The following is a 14,414-nucleotide window of genomic DNA, read 5'->3' on the forward strand; positions in this document are numbered from 1 at the left end:
ACATTTTGTTTGTGTGTTTTTTTTTTTTTTTTTTTTTTTGCTCATCTCATACATGTTATTTTTTGGACCTTAAGAATAAAACTTTATAAAGTTTTAAAATTTTGTTTATGTTATTAAAGTCAGTGCAATAATCTTACTTGTCATCCAAATATTAGCTGCTCCACTTAGTCTCATGTATTATGTCACTTGAAAAGTACAAATATAAAGCACTTTGAAAACCTTAAAATGTTATATCAGTACTAGCTATTATTACTCTTACCATGATGATGATGATGATGGCAGTCTTTATCCAAATCACCGATGAGATTGTTAACTAGCACAGGGCCAAAGACAGTTCATTAGTTTATTCCACAAGAGATTACTAAATTGATGTTGTCTCTTCTAATAATAACTTTTTGTATCTTGTTCTTCATCAAATTTCAAATAAGTATAAGACATTTCTATGGTGTTTTAAAATTTTCAGTATACTTTATTTTCCCATTCGGGTCTGCCTACCATTACTATAATTTTGTCCACAAATTGTAATGTTTTATCAAAGGCGTGGCTAAAACATAGGTATATGATGTTTCCACCATCCCCCCATCTACTTCTCTAACAACTGCATCAAAAAGGAGATGATATCAATTTGGCAGTGTAGTGCAGGAAGAGAGTATGCATTAAGAGTAAGGAGATCTGCATTTGAATGCCATCCCGGCCATTTAATACTTATGTGATCATGGCAAAGTTACAAAAAATTACAAAATTGCTTGGTTCTCATTAATCTCATATATAAGAAGAGATTGGATTGGATAAGCTCTTAAGTTAATTCTGAACTCTAAGTTTATGAGTTATAATTCTCTTGGTAGAGTCACATTGGTATTAGTGATCCCTGTTACTTTTCTTACTGCAAATGATCGTAAATCATCTCTTTACTACTAAAGAGATAAAAATTAAAAATTTATTATTCTGTGATTACTTTGACAAGAATTAAAATTAAGATCACTAATCTATACACAGGAGACTCAATCTTCTTTCTCTTTGAAAACTGGGATGCTGTTTCCCTGGTGCTGGTCTTATGTCCAGTTTATGTCATCTCTCCTATTCTCCATAGTTTTTCAGAGATAATTTCTGATGCCTCAGCGATCACATGGTCCAGCTTTTTCATCTGGGTCTGATGTGTTGAAATCCATTGATGACAACTAAGTGCTATCTTACCATCTTATCTTCAGTTTCAACAATCCTTAGTCCAAATACCATTCTCTTTGGTAGTAAAAATAGAAGCAAAATAAGAATTGAGTAGTTTTTCCTTGTTTCCACAATCTATTAGCATCATTTTGTCCACCACTTCAAGTAATATTTCTCTCTCTCTTTTAATCATCCTCTTATCTTGAACATAACTTTTTTTTTTTAGAAATAGTCCTTTTTATGATTCTTAGTATTTAGAAGCCTCATTTTCTTCCTTCCAATTTCTCTCTCTTCTTTTCCCCTGTCCTCCCCTTCCCTTCCCTTTTCTCTGTCTCTCCCTTTCTCTCCCTCCCTCTCTTCTTCCTTCCCTCTCTCCCTTTCCCTTTCCCCCTTCTTCTCCCCCATCCCTCTGTCTCTCTTTCTCTTTCTGTCTCTCTCTGTCTCTTTGTCTCTTCTCTCCCTCCCTCTGTCTCTGTCTTCCTCCCTCCCTCTGTCTCTGTTTCCCTCCCCCTCTCTTTCCCTCCCTCTTTTCCTCTTTTTCTCTCTCCTTCTCTCCCCTCCCCCCCTTCACCCATCTCCCTCTCTCACATGTTTTAAAAAAAAATCTAAATTAGTTGTTGCGTTTCCTGTGCATCCTTTTAAAGATAGTTCTACCTTTACTTTTTCATTTGTGTTTATTGCATTATAATTTCCTTCTTGGGAGCTTTTCAGTATTCTTGTGGTATCTCCCTTATAGAATTTTATCCCAGAGAATTTCCTTTCCTCTGCTTTTTTAGAGGAAATGTTTGCAATCCACTCTCCAGAGATTTAAGGTATATATTTTTCTATGACTAATTTCCTGCTCTTTTAATCTCTAAGATTAAATGTCCATGTCCTCATTAGGTTTCATTATTTCTACTTCAGTGACCATTTTCTTTTTACTGGTCAGAATCATATTCAAAATAGCAATCCCTTCATCATTTCCTGAACCGTTTGAAGAATGAAATTATCATTTGATGAGTCAGGGATTTGGCGACAAACACTAGCAGATGTCTTCCATTGATGCATATCATCCCTTTGTGCCACATTTGTGATCTGTTTCTTATTTTCCCTCTTCGTCCAGGTGTCCTATAATATATTCTCATAACTAGATTCCTTCTAGTTTTATCTTCATTGGATCCCCTCCCCCAAATGTTCTCTACTGTGCTACCCTTCTGGTTCCTGGATTTTTTTCAGTGGATACTTCTATGGCATAAAATGTAGAGGGTTGAAAATTCCATTAAAGATATTCTAAACTCATAGAAAAAAAAGTATGTAGATGTTAACAGCATGAGATATACTAGCCTTAACAGGCCTATTAACCCAGAACTAGTTCATCTCTTCACTATATCCTCAGGCTTTACTTGGGAGGAGAGTGCTGTTGTTGACCAGAACTTAAAAATGGTTGCTCTCAGTCAGCAGTGTGCTGGTAAATATTTACCAGATATCCAGGATAGGGGAGAGTATGCACAACATGGTTTTAAGTTTAATCTGCATTTTAGTAGTTTTCTATTACTTTCTTAAGTTTAGACACCAAACAAAAATAAGTTAAGCCCTAATTTGTAGTTGTCAATTTCCAAGGTGTAAATTCACACTGAAACTTCAGCAGTCATCTCATATTTCTAGCCCCATTCCTAATTTCATTGATTTGTGAGATCAGTTCAGGCTATTTGGTGCACATATGCTTGTTGACAATTGTATCTATGTGCAAGTACATTCCTTTGCATGCATACATAATTCTATTTTGTGCTTAGGGCCTTTCTGTGAATATTTTCATTTAGAACATATGTGTACACCCCAGAGTTAGCCTATGACTGTCATAGAATCTGAGATCTAGATCTAGAATGGATCTCAGATATTCAACCTTCTTCTCTCCCAGATGAGCAAAATTACTCTTTACATTGTACTGGTACCCATCCTGAAGACAGGCTGCATTAATGGTAGATTCTAACTCCAAAGGCTTGGCCTTGGATTTAGATACTGAATATTCTCTTTAGTTACTCAAGGACTCCAGGGGCATTCATGCTTGTGTCAGAGTTTCTTTTCTTCTTCTCATACAATTGCTAACAATTCTGTCCAACCCTTCATTTAATTGTATTTCTTCATCTGTTCATTCATTCTTTGGTTAGTTTATTTATCCATTAATTAATCTTTGTTAAAATTTTGAGGCTGGATTTCCCTAGCTCAATTAAGATGGAGTTGCAGGGGCCATTCATGGACCCAACCCTCTTCTGATCAGCACAGAAATTTTATCCTCCTCTGTTTGTCCTCCTTACCATTCTGGTGTTCAATGTAACGTAGACACTTGAGCCCTTCTTTAGCTTAGAACTACAAGCTCAAGAGATCCACTAGCTTCAGCCTCTTCCCAATATATATATATATTGTGTGCAATATACCTGTGTGCTGGCTTTATAATGGAATCTTGACTCGCTGGGTGATTATGGACAGGCCACCTAACTTCTCTGAGTCTTAGGTTATCTATCTGTAAAATGAGAGGCTGATATCAGATATTGTAGCTCTGACAATCTTTGAATAGAGCCTTCTGACTCAATCTAGATATATCTAGAAGATGAATGAGAAAGTATAATACTGACATTCTATACTTGGCAATTGATATTTTTTCTGAATTCAGCTATAGGTCTTTAATATTATTTATGATATAATTCATCTAATTAGATCTAATCCATTTTCTAGACTTCTGAGATTGTTGGGATCCTAACTTTAACATATTAGCTATCCCTCCCTATTTTGTGCTATCTGCAAATTGCTAAGCATGTCTTCTATGCTTTTATCAAAGTCATTGATTTTTAAAAATTAAGTCCATACCTTTCTGTCCAGTAACCTATCACTTTATATCTTTTGACTTCACTGTGAAATGTTGAGGCCAAAAAGAAATCCATAATGATTTTTGCATAACTATGATGTTTGTTATCTAATCTTTTTTTTTTTAAGGAGAGATTGTGGTGGTGAGAGGAGAAATATATAAGGAAAAGACTCCTTTGTGATATCCAATATCAATTTACTATTTTATTTCCTGTCTGAATTCTAAGGATAGGAATGAATAGTAGTTTCTTCCAGCACTCAATCTGTGGACTTGGGTCAGATAATTTATCATATTGAGGCCTCTGAGAGGAGACTGAGGAAAAGTATTTGGAGGGAGGGGGGAAAGAGAGAGGGAAAGAGGGAGGATGGAAGGAAAAGGGAGGGAAGGAGAGAGAGGAGGAGGAAGGGAGTGAGAGAGTGAGGAAGAGGAAGTGAGTGAAGGAAGGAGTAAGAGATTGAGAGAGAGAAAGAGAGAGAGATAAAAAAGAAAAAGGAGAAGAAAAATGAGAAGACAGAAAAGAAGAAGAAGAGAAGGAGGAGGAGGAGGAGGAGGAGGAGGAGGAGGAAGAGGGGGAAGAGGAGAAGAAGAAGGAAGAGGAGGAGGAGGAGGAAGAGGAGGAGAATTGAAGAGCAAGAACTGGCATAGTGCTTTAGAAAGAGCATTGGGGAAAAAATAAAGAGCATTGAACTTGACCTTAGGAAGAGCTGAATTCAAATCTCTGAGACTTAGTTTTTTCACCTGTAAAATGGGGGAAGCAATTCTTGTACTACTTATTTCTCAGGGTTCTTATGAGGAAAGTGCTGAGTAAATATTGAAATGTCATATAAATGTATCATTACACATCTGAACAGTAGAGATAATAATACTTATATACATATATGATAATCTATATCAGATGTGATGATCAGGTTGTGATGTGGTAAACAGTGCATTGAAGTTAGGAGATTCAGATTTGTTTCTCCACATCAGCTGTATGACCTCGAAGCAAGTCCCTCCATCTCTCTGAGCCTGTTTCTTCCTCTGTAAAATAAAGGGGTGGAGCTATATGATCATAAAAGTCCCTTTCAGTTCTGGCAAAATATGATTCTATGAACTGAGTGCTTCTTTTTTTTTTTAAATCTGTAATTTTTTTTTAGTCAAAGAGGTTAAATTTGTAATGCATATCTATGACATTATAAAAATAATAAAGACCAGTGATAATAATAGAGACTGTGAATCCTAGTCCAGATCTCAGTGAATCACAAGCTGGCTTTCTTTCTTTCTTTTTACAATTATTTTATTTTGTTTTTCAGTTTTCAACATTTATTCTTATAAGATTTTAACTTCCATTTTTTTCTTTCTTTATTCCATCTCCAAGATGGCAAGCAATCTGAAATAGGGTATAGATCTACAATCACATTAAATATATTCCCACATCAATCATGTTGTTAAAAAAGAATCAGAATAAAAGAGAAAAACCACAAAAGTGAAAAAAAGTGAAAATCATATGTTTCAATTTGCAATTAGATTCCATAGTTCTTTCTCTGGATGTGGATGGCATTTTTCATTACAATCTTTTGGAATCATCTTTTTTAAAAAAATTTTTAATAGCTTTTTATTTACAAGTTATATGTATGGGTAATTTTACAGCATTGACAACTGCCGAACCTTTTGTTCCAATTTTTCTACTTCTTCCCCTCACCCCCTGCCCTAGATGGCAGGATGACCAGTAGATATTAAATATATTGAAGTATAAATTAGATACACAATAAGTATATATGACCAAACCGTTATTTTGCTGTACAAAAAGAATCAGACTCTGAAATATTGTACAATTAGCCTGTAAAGGAAATCCAAAATACAGGCAGGCAAAAATATAGGAATTAGGAATTCAGTGTAATGGTTCTTAGTCATTTCCCAGAGTTCTTTCACTGGGTGTAGTTGGTTCAGTTCAGTACTACTCCATTGGAACTGATTTGGTTCATCTCATTGCTGAGGATGGCCAGGTCCATCAGAATTGATCATCATCTAGTATTGTTGTTGAAGTATATAATGATCTCCTGGCCCTGCTCATTTCACTCAGCATCAGTTCGTGTAAGTCTCTCTAGGCCTTTCTGAAATCGTCCTGTTGGTCATTTCTTACCAAAAATAATATTCCATAATATTCATATACCACAATTTATTCAGCCATTCTCCAATTGATGGATATCTACTCAGTTTCCAGTTTCTGGCCGCTACAAAGAGGGCTGCCACAAACATTCGTGCACATACATCAGATCCCTTTCCCTTTTTTATGATCTCTTTGGGATATAAACCCAATAGTAACATTGTTGGATCAATATGTATGCACACAGTTTGATAACTTTTTGAGCATAGTTCCAAATTGCTCTCCAGAATGGTTGGATGTATTCACAATTCTACCAACAATATATTAGTGTCCCTGTTTTCCCATATCCCCTCCAACATTCTGCATTATCTTTCCCTGTCATTCTAGCTAGTCTGACAGGTGTGTAGTGGTATCTCAGAGTTGAATTAATTTGCATTTCTCTGATTAATAATGACTTGGATCATCTTTTCGTATTGGAATCATCTTGGATCACTGTATTGCTGAGAAGAGCAGTCTATTACAGTTGATCTTTGTGCACTGTTCTCTTGGTTCTGCTCACTTCACTCAGCATCAGTTCATGTAAATTTTTCCAGGAACTTGCTTCTGGCAAGCATTATATAAATGCAGGAAGTTAGATGTAGCATGATGGACTTGGAGTCAGAGAAGCTATGAGTTTAAATTCTATCTCCAACTCATTTTAGCTATATGATGTTAGGCAAGTCACTGCTATTTGTGTCACTTTAGATGAGGATAATAATTGCTCTTACTATGAAATAAGTACACTTCATAGTATTGTGGGAGAATTGAATCAGATAATATTTGTAATTAAAGCACTATGTAAAATATTAAGTGACCATTCTCCAGAATTTCAGATAATTATTAATATGGGGCTATAGGATGTGGCAGATTAATAAGAGCAGTGCAGGTGGTTTTTTGTCTTGTTTTGTTTTTATTTTATTTTATTTTTCCCAGAGGGAGATTTGTGTGTCTTGAAAAGAAAGCTGATCTTGGAGTCAAAATATCTTGCTCTGAATCCCAACTGTGCTATTTACTAGTTTAGGTGAAGTTGGGTGAGTCATGTCTTACCTCTGAATCTCAATTCACTCACCTGTAAAATGGGATGCTGTATTATATACTAACTTCATCTGGTCATTGTGAGGAAAGCACATTAGCCTTACCAAGCTCAAATTCGAAGACATGATTTCTGCTAGATTGGAGGTCTGGATTTATTCTCCTCAAGATATAGTTCTTGGGTTGGCTGCCTTTTTCCTACCTGGATTGCTGGACTAGAGCAGAAATGTACAAGTAAAAAGATCAAAGGCTTAGGATTGTTTTTCAGGCCCACATGGTTTAAGGAATGGGGGGAAAGAGATCACCCTTAAGCCATCTCTCCTGACTATATGGTATGACTGAAACATCCCTTTACTCTATTTTTTTAATTAAATTTTTTATTTACACAATATGCATGGGTAATTTTTCAATATTGACCCTTGCAAAACCTTGTATTCCACATTTTCCCCTCTTTTCCTCTCCCCCCAGATAGCAGATAATCTAATATATGTTAAATATGTCAAAAATGTATGTTAAATCCATTATATGTATAAATATTTATACAGTGCTGTACAAGAAAAAATGGTTCAAGAAGGAAAAAAGAACCTGAGAAATAAAACAAAACACAAGCAAACAATAACAGAAAGAATGAAAATGCTATGTTATGGTCCACACTCAGTTCCCACAGTATTCTCTCTCTGGGTGTAGATGGTTCTTATCACAAGATTATTGGAACTGATGTGAATCATCTTATTGTTGGAAAGAGCCATGTCCATCAGAATCAATCATCATATAATCTTCTTATTGCTGTGTACAATGATCTCCTGGTTCTGCTCACTTCACTCAGCATCAATTCATGTAAGTCTCTCCAGGCCTCTCTAAAATCATCCTGCTGATTTTTTTTTATAGAACAATAATATTCCATAACATTTATATACCATAATTTACCCAACCATTCTCCAATTGATGGGCATCCATTCAGTTTCCAGTTTCTTGCCACTACAAAAAGGGTTGCTACAAACATTCTTGCACTTACAGGTCCCTTTCCCTCCTTTAAGATCTCTTTGTGATATAAACCCAGTAGAAATACTGCTCGATCAAAGGGTATAACTAGATGACTAGATAAAAATAGGAACCATTTCTAGTCATATCTTTTGATCCAGCATTGTTTCTAATGACAAGAATGTTAAAGCTAGAGTCCACATAAGGTTTTCTAGTCAGTGCAGCTTCAGTTTCCAGAGGGGCAAGAAATGAACTTTAGGAGGGAATCTTTGGGATTCAGGCCAGTGGAAGCTTATCCTTAAGACCCTTGAGGAGCACATACAGCAAGTCTGGTTCAGAGAGAGGAGAAACTAGGGTATATTAACTACAATTTTTGTTTCCTTCAAGTTAAACCAAAGAATTTATTCTCCTCTCCTGATAATAGATATGGAAAATAGAAGAAAATACCCCCAAAGAATAAGATGACCTCATTTTTGGCTTCTTATAAGCTATTTATTATTATTATGATGATAGCTTTTTATTTACAAAACATATGCATGGATAATTTTTCAACATTGACCCTTGCAAAATCTTCTGTTCCAAATTTTCCCCTCCTCCCTCCTACCCCCTCCCCTAGATGGCAGGTAGTCCAATACATGTTAAATATGTTAAAGTATATGTTAAATACAATAAATACATATTTATACAGTTGTCTTGCTGCACACATAAAAAAATCGTATCTAGAAAGAAAAAAAAAACCTGAGAAGGAAAACAAAAATATAAGCAAACAATAACAGAAAGGGTAAAAATGCTATGTTGTGAGCCACACTCATTTCCCATAGTTCTCTCTCTTCATTACTGAACAATTGGAAATGGTTTGAATCATCTCATTGTTGAAGAGAGCCATGTCTATCAGAATTGGTCTTCATATAGTCTTGTTGTTGCGGTGTATAATGATCTCCTGGTCCTGCTTATTTCACTTAGCATCAGTTCATGTAAATCTCTCCAGGCCTCTCTGAAATCATCCTGTTGGTTATTTCTTACAGAACAATAATATTCCATAACATTCACATATTGCAATTTATTCAGTTATTCTCCAATTAATGGGCATCCACTCAGTTTCCAGTTTCTAGCCACTACAAAAAGCAGCCCTTTACTCTCAGATATAAATGTAGCAAAAGCCACTACAAGTACTTAGTCAGTGCGTTTGACAGATGCCAATAGTTCTGGCTACATATCCAATGGAAAAGACTGCCTCCAACCATTAGACCAGCACAGAATGTCCACGTGTGCATCAATCCTTCAGTCTCATGAAAATTGGTCCCATGGTCCCAGTGTCTTCTACATAGGTGATAGCATGTTGAGTAGTCTGTAGGCATCACTACATTCAAAGTTCTATAAAAAGTACAAAGAACTTTGGTATTTAAAAGTTTACAAAAATCTTTTCTCTCATTAATTTGATCAATAGATGGTGCAAGTATATGCTTTTGTTATAGATAAGGAAACAGAATGAGAAAAAGTACTTGCCTGAGATCAGAAAACTAGTAAGCATTGGAGCCATGACCAAACTCCATGTCTTCTAACTTACAATCCAGCATTTATCTGTGCTATATAAATGGGAACTATTACCTCCCTTATTTGGATCTCAGATTTAAAGATTATGGCTCTGGGTCTTAGTATGTCTTCATGCCTGCATGTCAGGTCAGACTTTTACAAAGCCACCACAATAGCCAGTTTCAAATGCTTTTGACCTTATTGAATGCTTTTCTTTAGATTAATCTCATGAGTTTCCTCAGATTTCTTTCTATTCTATAGCCTGTCATTGTCCTGAGCTATCTATGTCAGGACTTCTCATGCCACTTTGGCCCTTTCCAGAGGTGACTCAATATAGAAATCTTGTTTCTTCCTCCTTCCATCCCTTCCCTCTCTCATTTGGCCCTGAAACTTTCACAAATATAGATTATTTCCCCTGTCCTTAGCAGCATGTTGTATGGCACCAATTAGAACTTTGATTCCTCCAAGAACTTTGTGTTTAGATAGCTACATGCTCCTAGAGAAACTGATACCTCACTGCATTGGCCTGCATTCATATTTCTCTGAAGAATGTAATTTTCTATGCTCTTTGGTATCTGATAGCAGGGATATATATTGGCAGCCATAGGTTGGAAAATGAAGGAAGGTCGGAGAGCTGTGTCCTACTGTGTGTCACTAACATGTTATTGTTGAATAAAGCTTTTCTTTGGCATTTGATCATAATAACAATACTAATAATACCTGACATTTAAATTATTCTTTATAATAATCAAAACAGTTAACATCTACAAAGCACTTTAAGGTTTGCCAAAGTATTTTACATATATTAACTCATTTTAACTTAATAGCAACTCTATGAGTACCATTGGTATTGCTTCTATTTTTACAGATAAGGAAACTGACTCTCATGGAGGTTAAGGAACCTGTCCATAGTCATATTCAAGAAAGTGTCAGAGGCAGGCTTTGGACACAGATTTTCTTGACTCCCAAGTTCAGCTCTCTGTCCCCTAGACTATGCTGTCTTTGTAATGTGATAATGCCTTGGCACACAGAAGGTTTGCTAACCTGCCTCAATTTTTTTCTTTCTTTCTTTCTTTCTTTTTTTTGTTACAGAGCCAGATTACGCTAATGGATATCCCAGTATTCAAAGCTATACAGCCAGAGGTATGTCTTCATTCTAATAGTGATATCTATCTGTTTGGAGGTTTTTTATAGGGAAACTTTGTTTTTGATTAGCTCTTAATATTATTGACTAAAAGCCTCATGCTTCCAAAAGCTATAATTTCATCAGTGTGCATCCCTTTTACATGTTAATAGATGACCATTATGAGTTGCTCTCTATATATTTTGTAGATGTCTGTATATATACATACATGTTGTCTCTCTCAACAAAATTGTAAGTGCCTGGAGAACAGGAATTATTTCATTTTGTCTTTGTCCCAGCATAGTGACTGATACATAGTACCAGAGATTGTTCATAAATGTTTGTTGATCAGTTTTGTGTGAAAAGGAGTCCATCTTCTAGTTATTGAACCTTTTTATACTTGGTTGGGCTAGGCTTCACAGTGGTAACATTCATTTGTCTCTGAGCCTAGGCTTAAATCCTTTTCGTCTTGCTCAGATCCCATACTTGAGCCTTTGTGAAAGCCTCAGTATCCCTCTTTGCTGCAAGAAGGTATCAAAAGAGGAAGCCATGCTTATACACCAAAGAGATACTAAAGAAAGGAAAGGGACTGTATGTGCCAAAATGTTTGTGGCAGCCCTGTTTGTAGTGGCTAGAAGCTGGAAAATGAAAGGATGTCCATCAATTGGAGAATGGTTGAGTAAATTGTGGTATATGAATGTTATAGAATATTATTGTTCTGTAAGGAATGACCAGCAGGATGAATACAGAGAGGACTGGCGAGACTTACATGAACTGATGCTAAGTGAAATGAGCAGAACCAGGAGATCATTATATACTTCAATAACAATACTGTTTGAGGATGTATTGTGATGGAAGTGGATCTCTTCAATAAAGAGAGCTTTAATTGATCAAAGATGGACAGAAGCAGCTACACCCAAAGAAAGAACACTGGGAAATGAATATAAACTGCTTGCATTTTTGTTTTTCTTCCTGGGTTATTTATACCTTCTGAATTCAATTCTCCCTGTGCAACAAGAAAACTGTTCAGTTCTGCACACATATATTGTATCTAGGATATACTGTAACCTATTCAACATGTAAAGGACTGCTTGCCATCTGGGGAAAGGGGTGGAGGGAGTGAGGGGAAAAATCAGAACAGAAGTGAATGCAAGGGATAATGCTATAAAAAATTATCCTGGCATGGGTTCTATCAATAAAAAGTTATTTAAAAAACTGGAAAAAAATAAAGCCATTCCAAAGTCAGAAAAAAAAAGAGGAAGCGGTGGAAGATGCATTATTATCTCAAAGTCTTCCTTGACATCTTCATGAATGCCAGATCATTAGCTAAAGGCTGAGGGAGGCCACATCCTTATTGGATACTAAATGATGTGCTGAACTCCACAGGGAAGAGAAGGCTTATCTGGAATTTGCTTTCTGGGAATCTATTACAGATCATTCAAGAAGAGTCCATAATTAAGTATATTTGGCCAGAAAGTCTTTCCTATAATTTTACTTATTAAAATAGTTCTTCATTCTTAATTGGTAGAAGTAATCATTGTAATGATGGGATTTCCCTAAAAAAACAAAACAAAACTATTCTCTCATAATTTATTCAGAATATCAGGATTTGCTTTGGTTCCACTTTTGGAACTTTTGATTCCACCCATTATCAAAATTTCCCAAATACACATCAATTAGATGTGTTCATTCAATGCTTCATAAAATGCTTTCTCCAAAAGACAACACTCGTTTTCTTCTGAGTCTCTTAAAAACATTCCTAGAAAAACATGTACAGTTCTAGATCAATTGCACAAGTATAGAAGGAAAAGGCATTAAGGCTAGATATGTGTGTGTGTGTGTGTGTGTGTGTGTGTGCATGTGTGTATGCATATGTGTGCATGTGTATTTTGAAAGATATGAGGATGTGAGTAGACTCAAATTTAGTGAGTTAATGTATGACATAGAAAAACTACTTTGAACTCATACCATATTAAGAGAAGCATTAAAGTCCAAAAATGTTAGTCCTGCTATTCTATGCTCTGATTAGAACACATTTATAATATTGTGTTCAGCTTTGCCTCCCATATTTTTGAAAGGATATTAACAAATTGAAATGTATCTAGAACGGGACAGCAAGGATGAGAAGACTACAGCAGATCATATAGGATGTAGATAGAATATTCATCCTGAAAAAGCAGAAGTCTTAAGAAAGGGACATGACCATTTCTTCTGACTATCTGAAAGGAGATTTTGGGAAAGTTGATAGAAATAGAGCTAGAATGAACTATAGCTTCTTGTTCAGGCCCTTCATTTTACAAATATGGCAACTGAGACTTAAAAATATGATTGGATTAACCAGGGTTACAAAGATGTTTAGGCAGCAGAGATAGGTACTGAATAGAGATCCCCCTTCCTGATCCAATGCTTTTACCCAATATGTTGTGCTCTCCCCCAAGTAAATTAAATTCAATAAGCACTTTTTTTGGAATGGATAGTTCCAATGGGATTAGGCTTCTTTTTCTTGGCTCAAGAAAATGGCCAGAAGTTCCAGAGGAGTAGATTTGGGGCTTATTATAGGGAAACATTTCCTAATATTATTAAGTTTCCAACAAGAGAATGGACTCCTTGGTGAGTTAATGAGCTCACTGTCCCTGGAAGTCTTTAAGCAAAATCTGAGTAAGCAATTGGTTCTCAAACAAATGTTAGAGTAAATGTAATGGGGATTCTGGCTGACAAAAAGATAGGACTAGATAGATTCTGAGATCCTTTCTAGCTTTGAGATTCCATGATTGTAATTTCATGTAATATACAAGAATTGAAAACAAATGATTGTTGAGTTTAGGGTCTACATTTTTGGTTAATTTTTTTAATAGACTGGTGACTCAACCTCTTTAGAAAAACAGGTTTATATTTTAACATGATACCAGACCAAGTGTTTTGGTCATCCATAAGTTGATAATTCATTTATTTTCCCATGTGAATGAGCTTGAAACAGTGGAGAGAACAATGGGTCTGAATTGAGAGGACCTGGGTTCAAATTCCATTTTCACTACATACAACCTGTATGACCCAGGGAAAATACCTTAACATATCTGGACTTTAATTTCTTTGTCTATAAAATAAGGCGTCTAGATTCAATGACTTCTAAGATCACACTCATTCCAAATCTGTCATTTTACATAGCAGTTTCCTGCAGCCCATTTCAGACTGAAAGAGAAATTTCTTATTATTCTTATAATTATTATAAGTACACATTTATATGGCATCTCATGAGGTAAAGGATTATTATCCTATTTTACAGATTAGAAAACTGAGATTTGAAAGTTTAAGGAGCAATTGGACTAGAACTTATCTAGTTCAATCTGCCATGAATTAATTCTCAGAGTTAAGATATCCAACATCCAGTTATTCTTAGGCTCATGTCTATGGGGAAGATTTATTTCTTTTTATGGTTCATGTCCACAGTAATTCTGCAATTCAAAGTGTAGTTATGAAATAACTTGTTCTTATGCCCATAGTTAGACAGCAAAATTCTCTGATAGGCTGGAAGTTGGGTTCCCAGCCTTGGTCCCTCAAGTCTGGTTCCCATTGTACCCTCATGCCTCAGACAAAGGGACACCAAACAATATGAG

At 35.7% G+C, this 14,414-nt stretch overlaps 1 protein-coding gene across 1 annotated transcript in view; it reads left to right on the top strand.

Moving 5' to 3' along the window:
• The window catches only part of RALGPS1 (Ral GEF with PH domain and SH3 binding motif 1), a 702,309-nt gene that overhangs the window by 108,245 nt on the left and 579,650 nt on the right, over window positions 1-14,414 (top strand). Inside the window, exon 5 of the mRNA XM_051979668.1 lies at window positions 10,770-10,820. Coding sequence (XP_051835628.1) covers window positions 10,770-10,820 — 51 coding nt within the window. The remainder of the gene's footprint in view (window positions 1-10,769; window positions 10,821-14,414) is intronic.

The sequence above is a fragment of the Antechinus flavipes genome, chromosome 2, assembly GCF_016432865.1.
Source record: "Antechinus flavipes isolate AdamAnt ecotype Samford, QLD, Australia chromosome 2, AdamAnt_v2, whole genome shotgun sequence".
Taxonomy (NCBI): domain Eukaryota; kingdom Metazoa; phylum Chordata; class Mammalia; order Dasyuromorphia; family Dasyuridae; genus Antechinus; species Antechinus flavipes.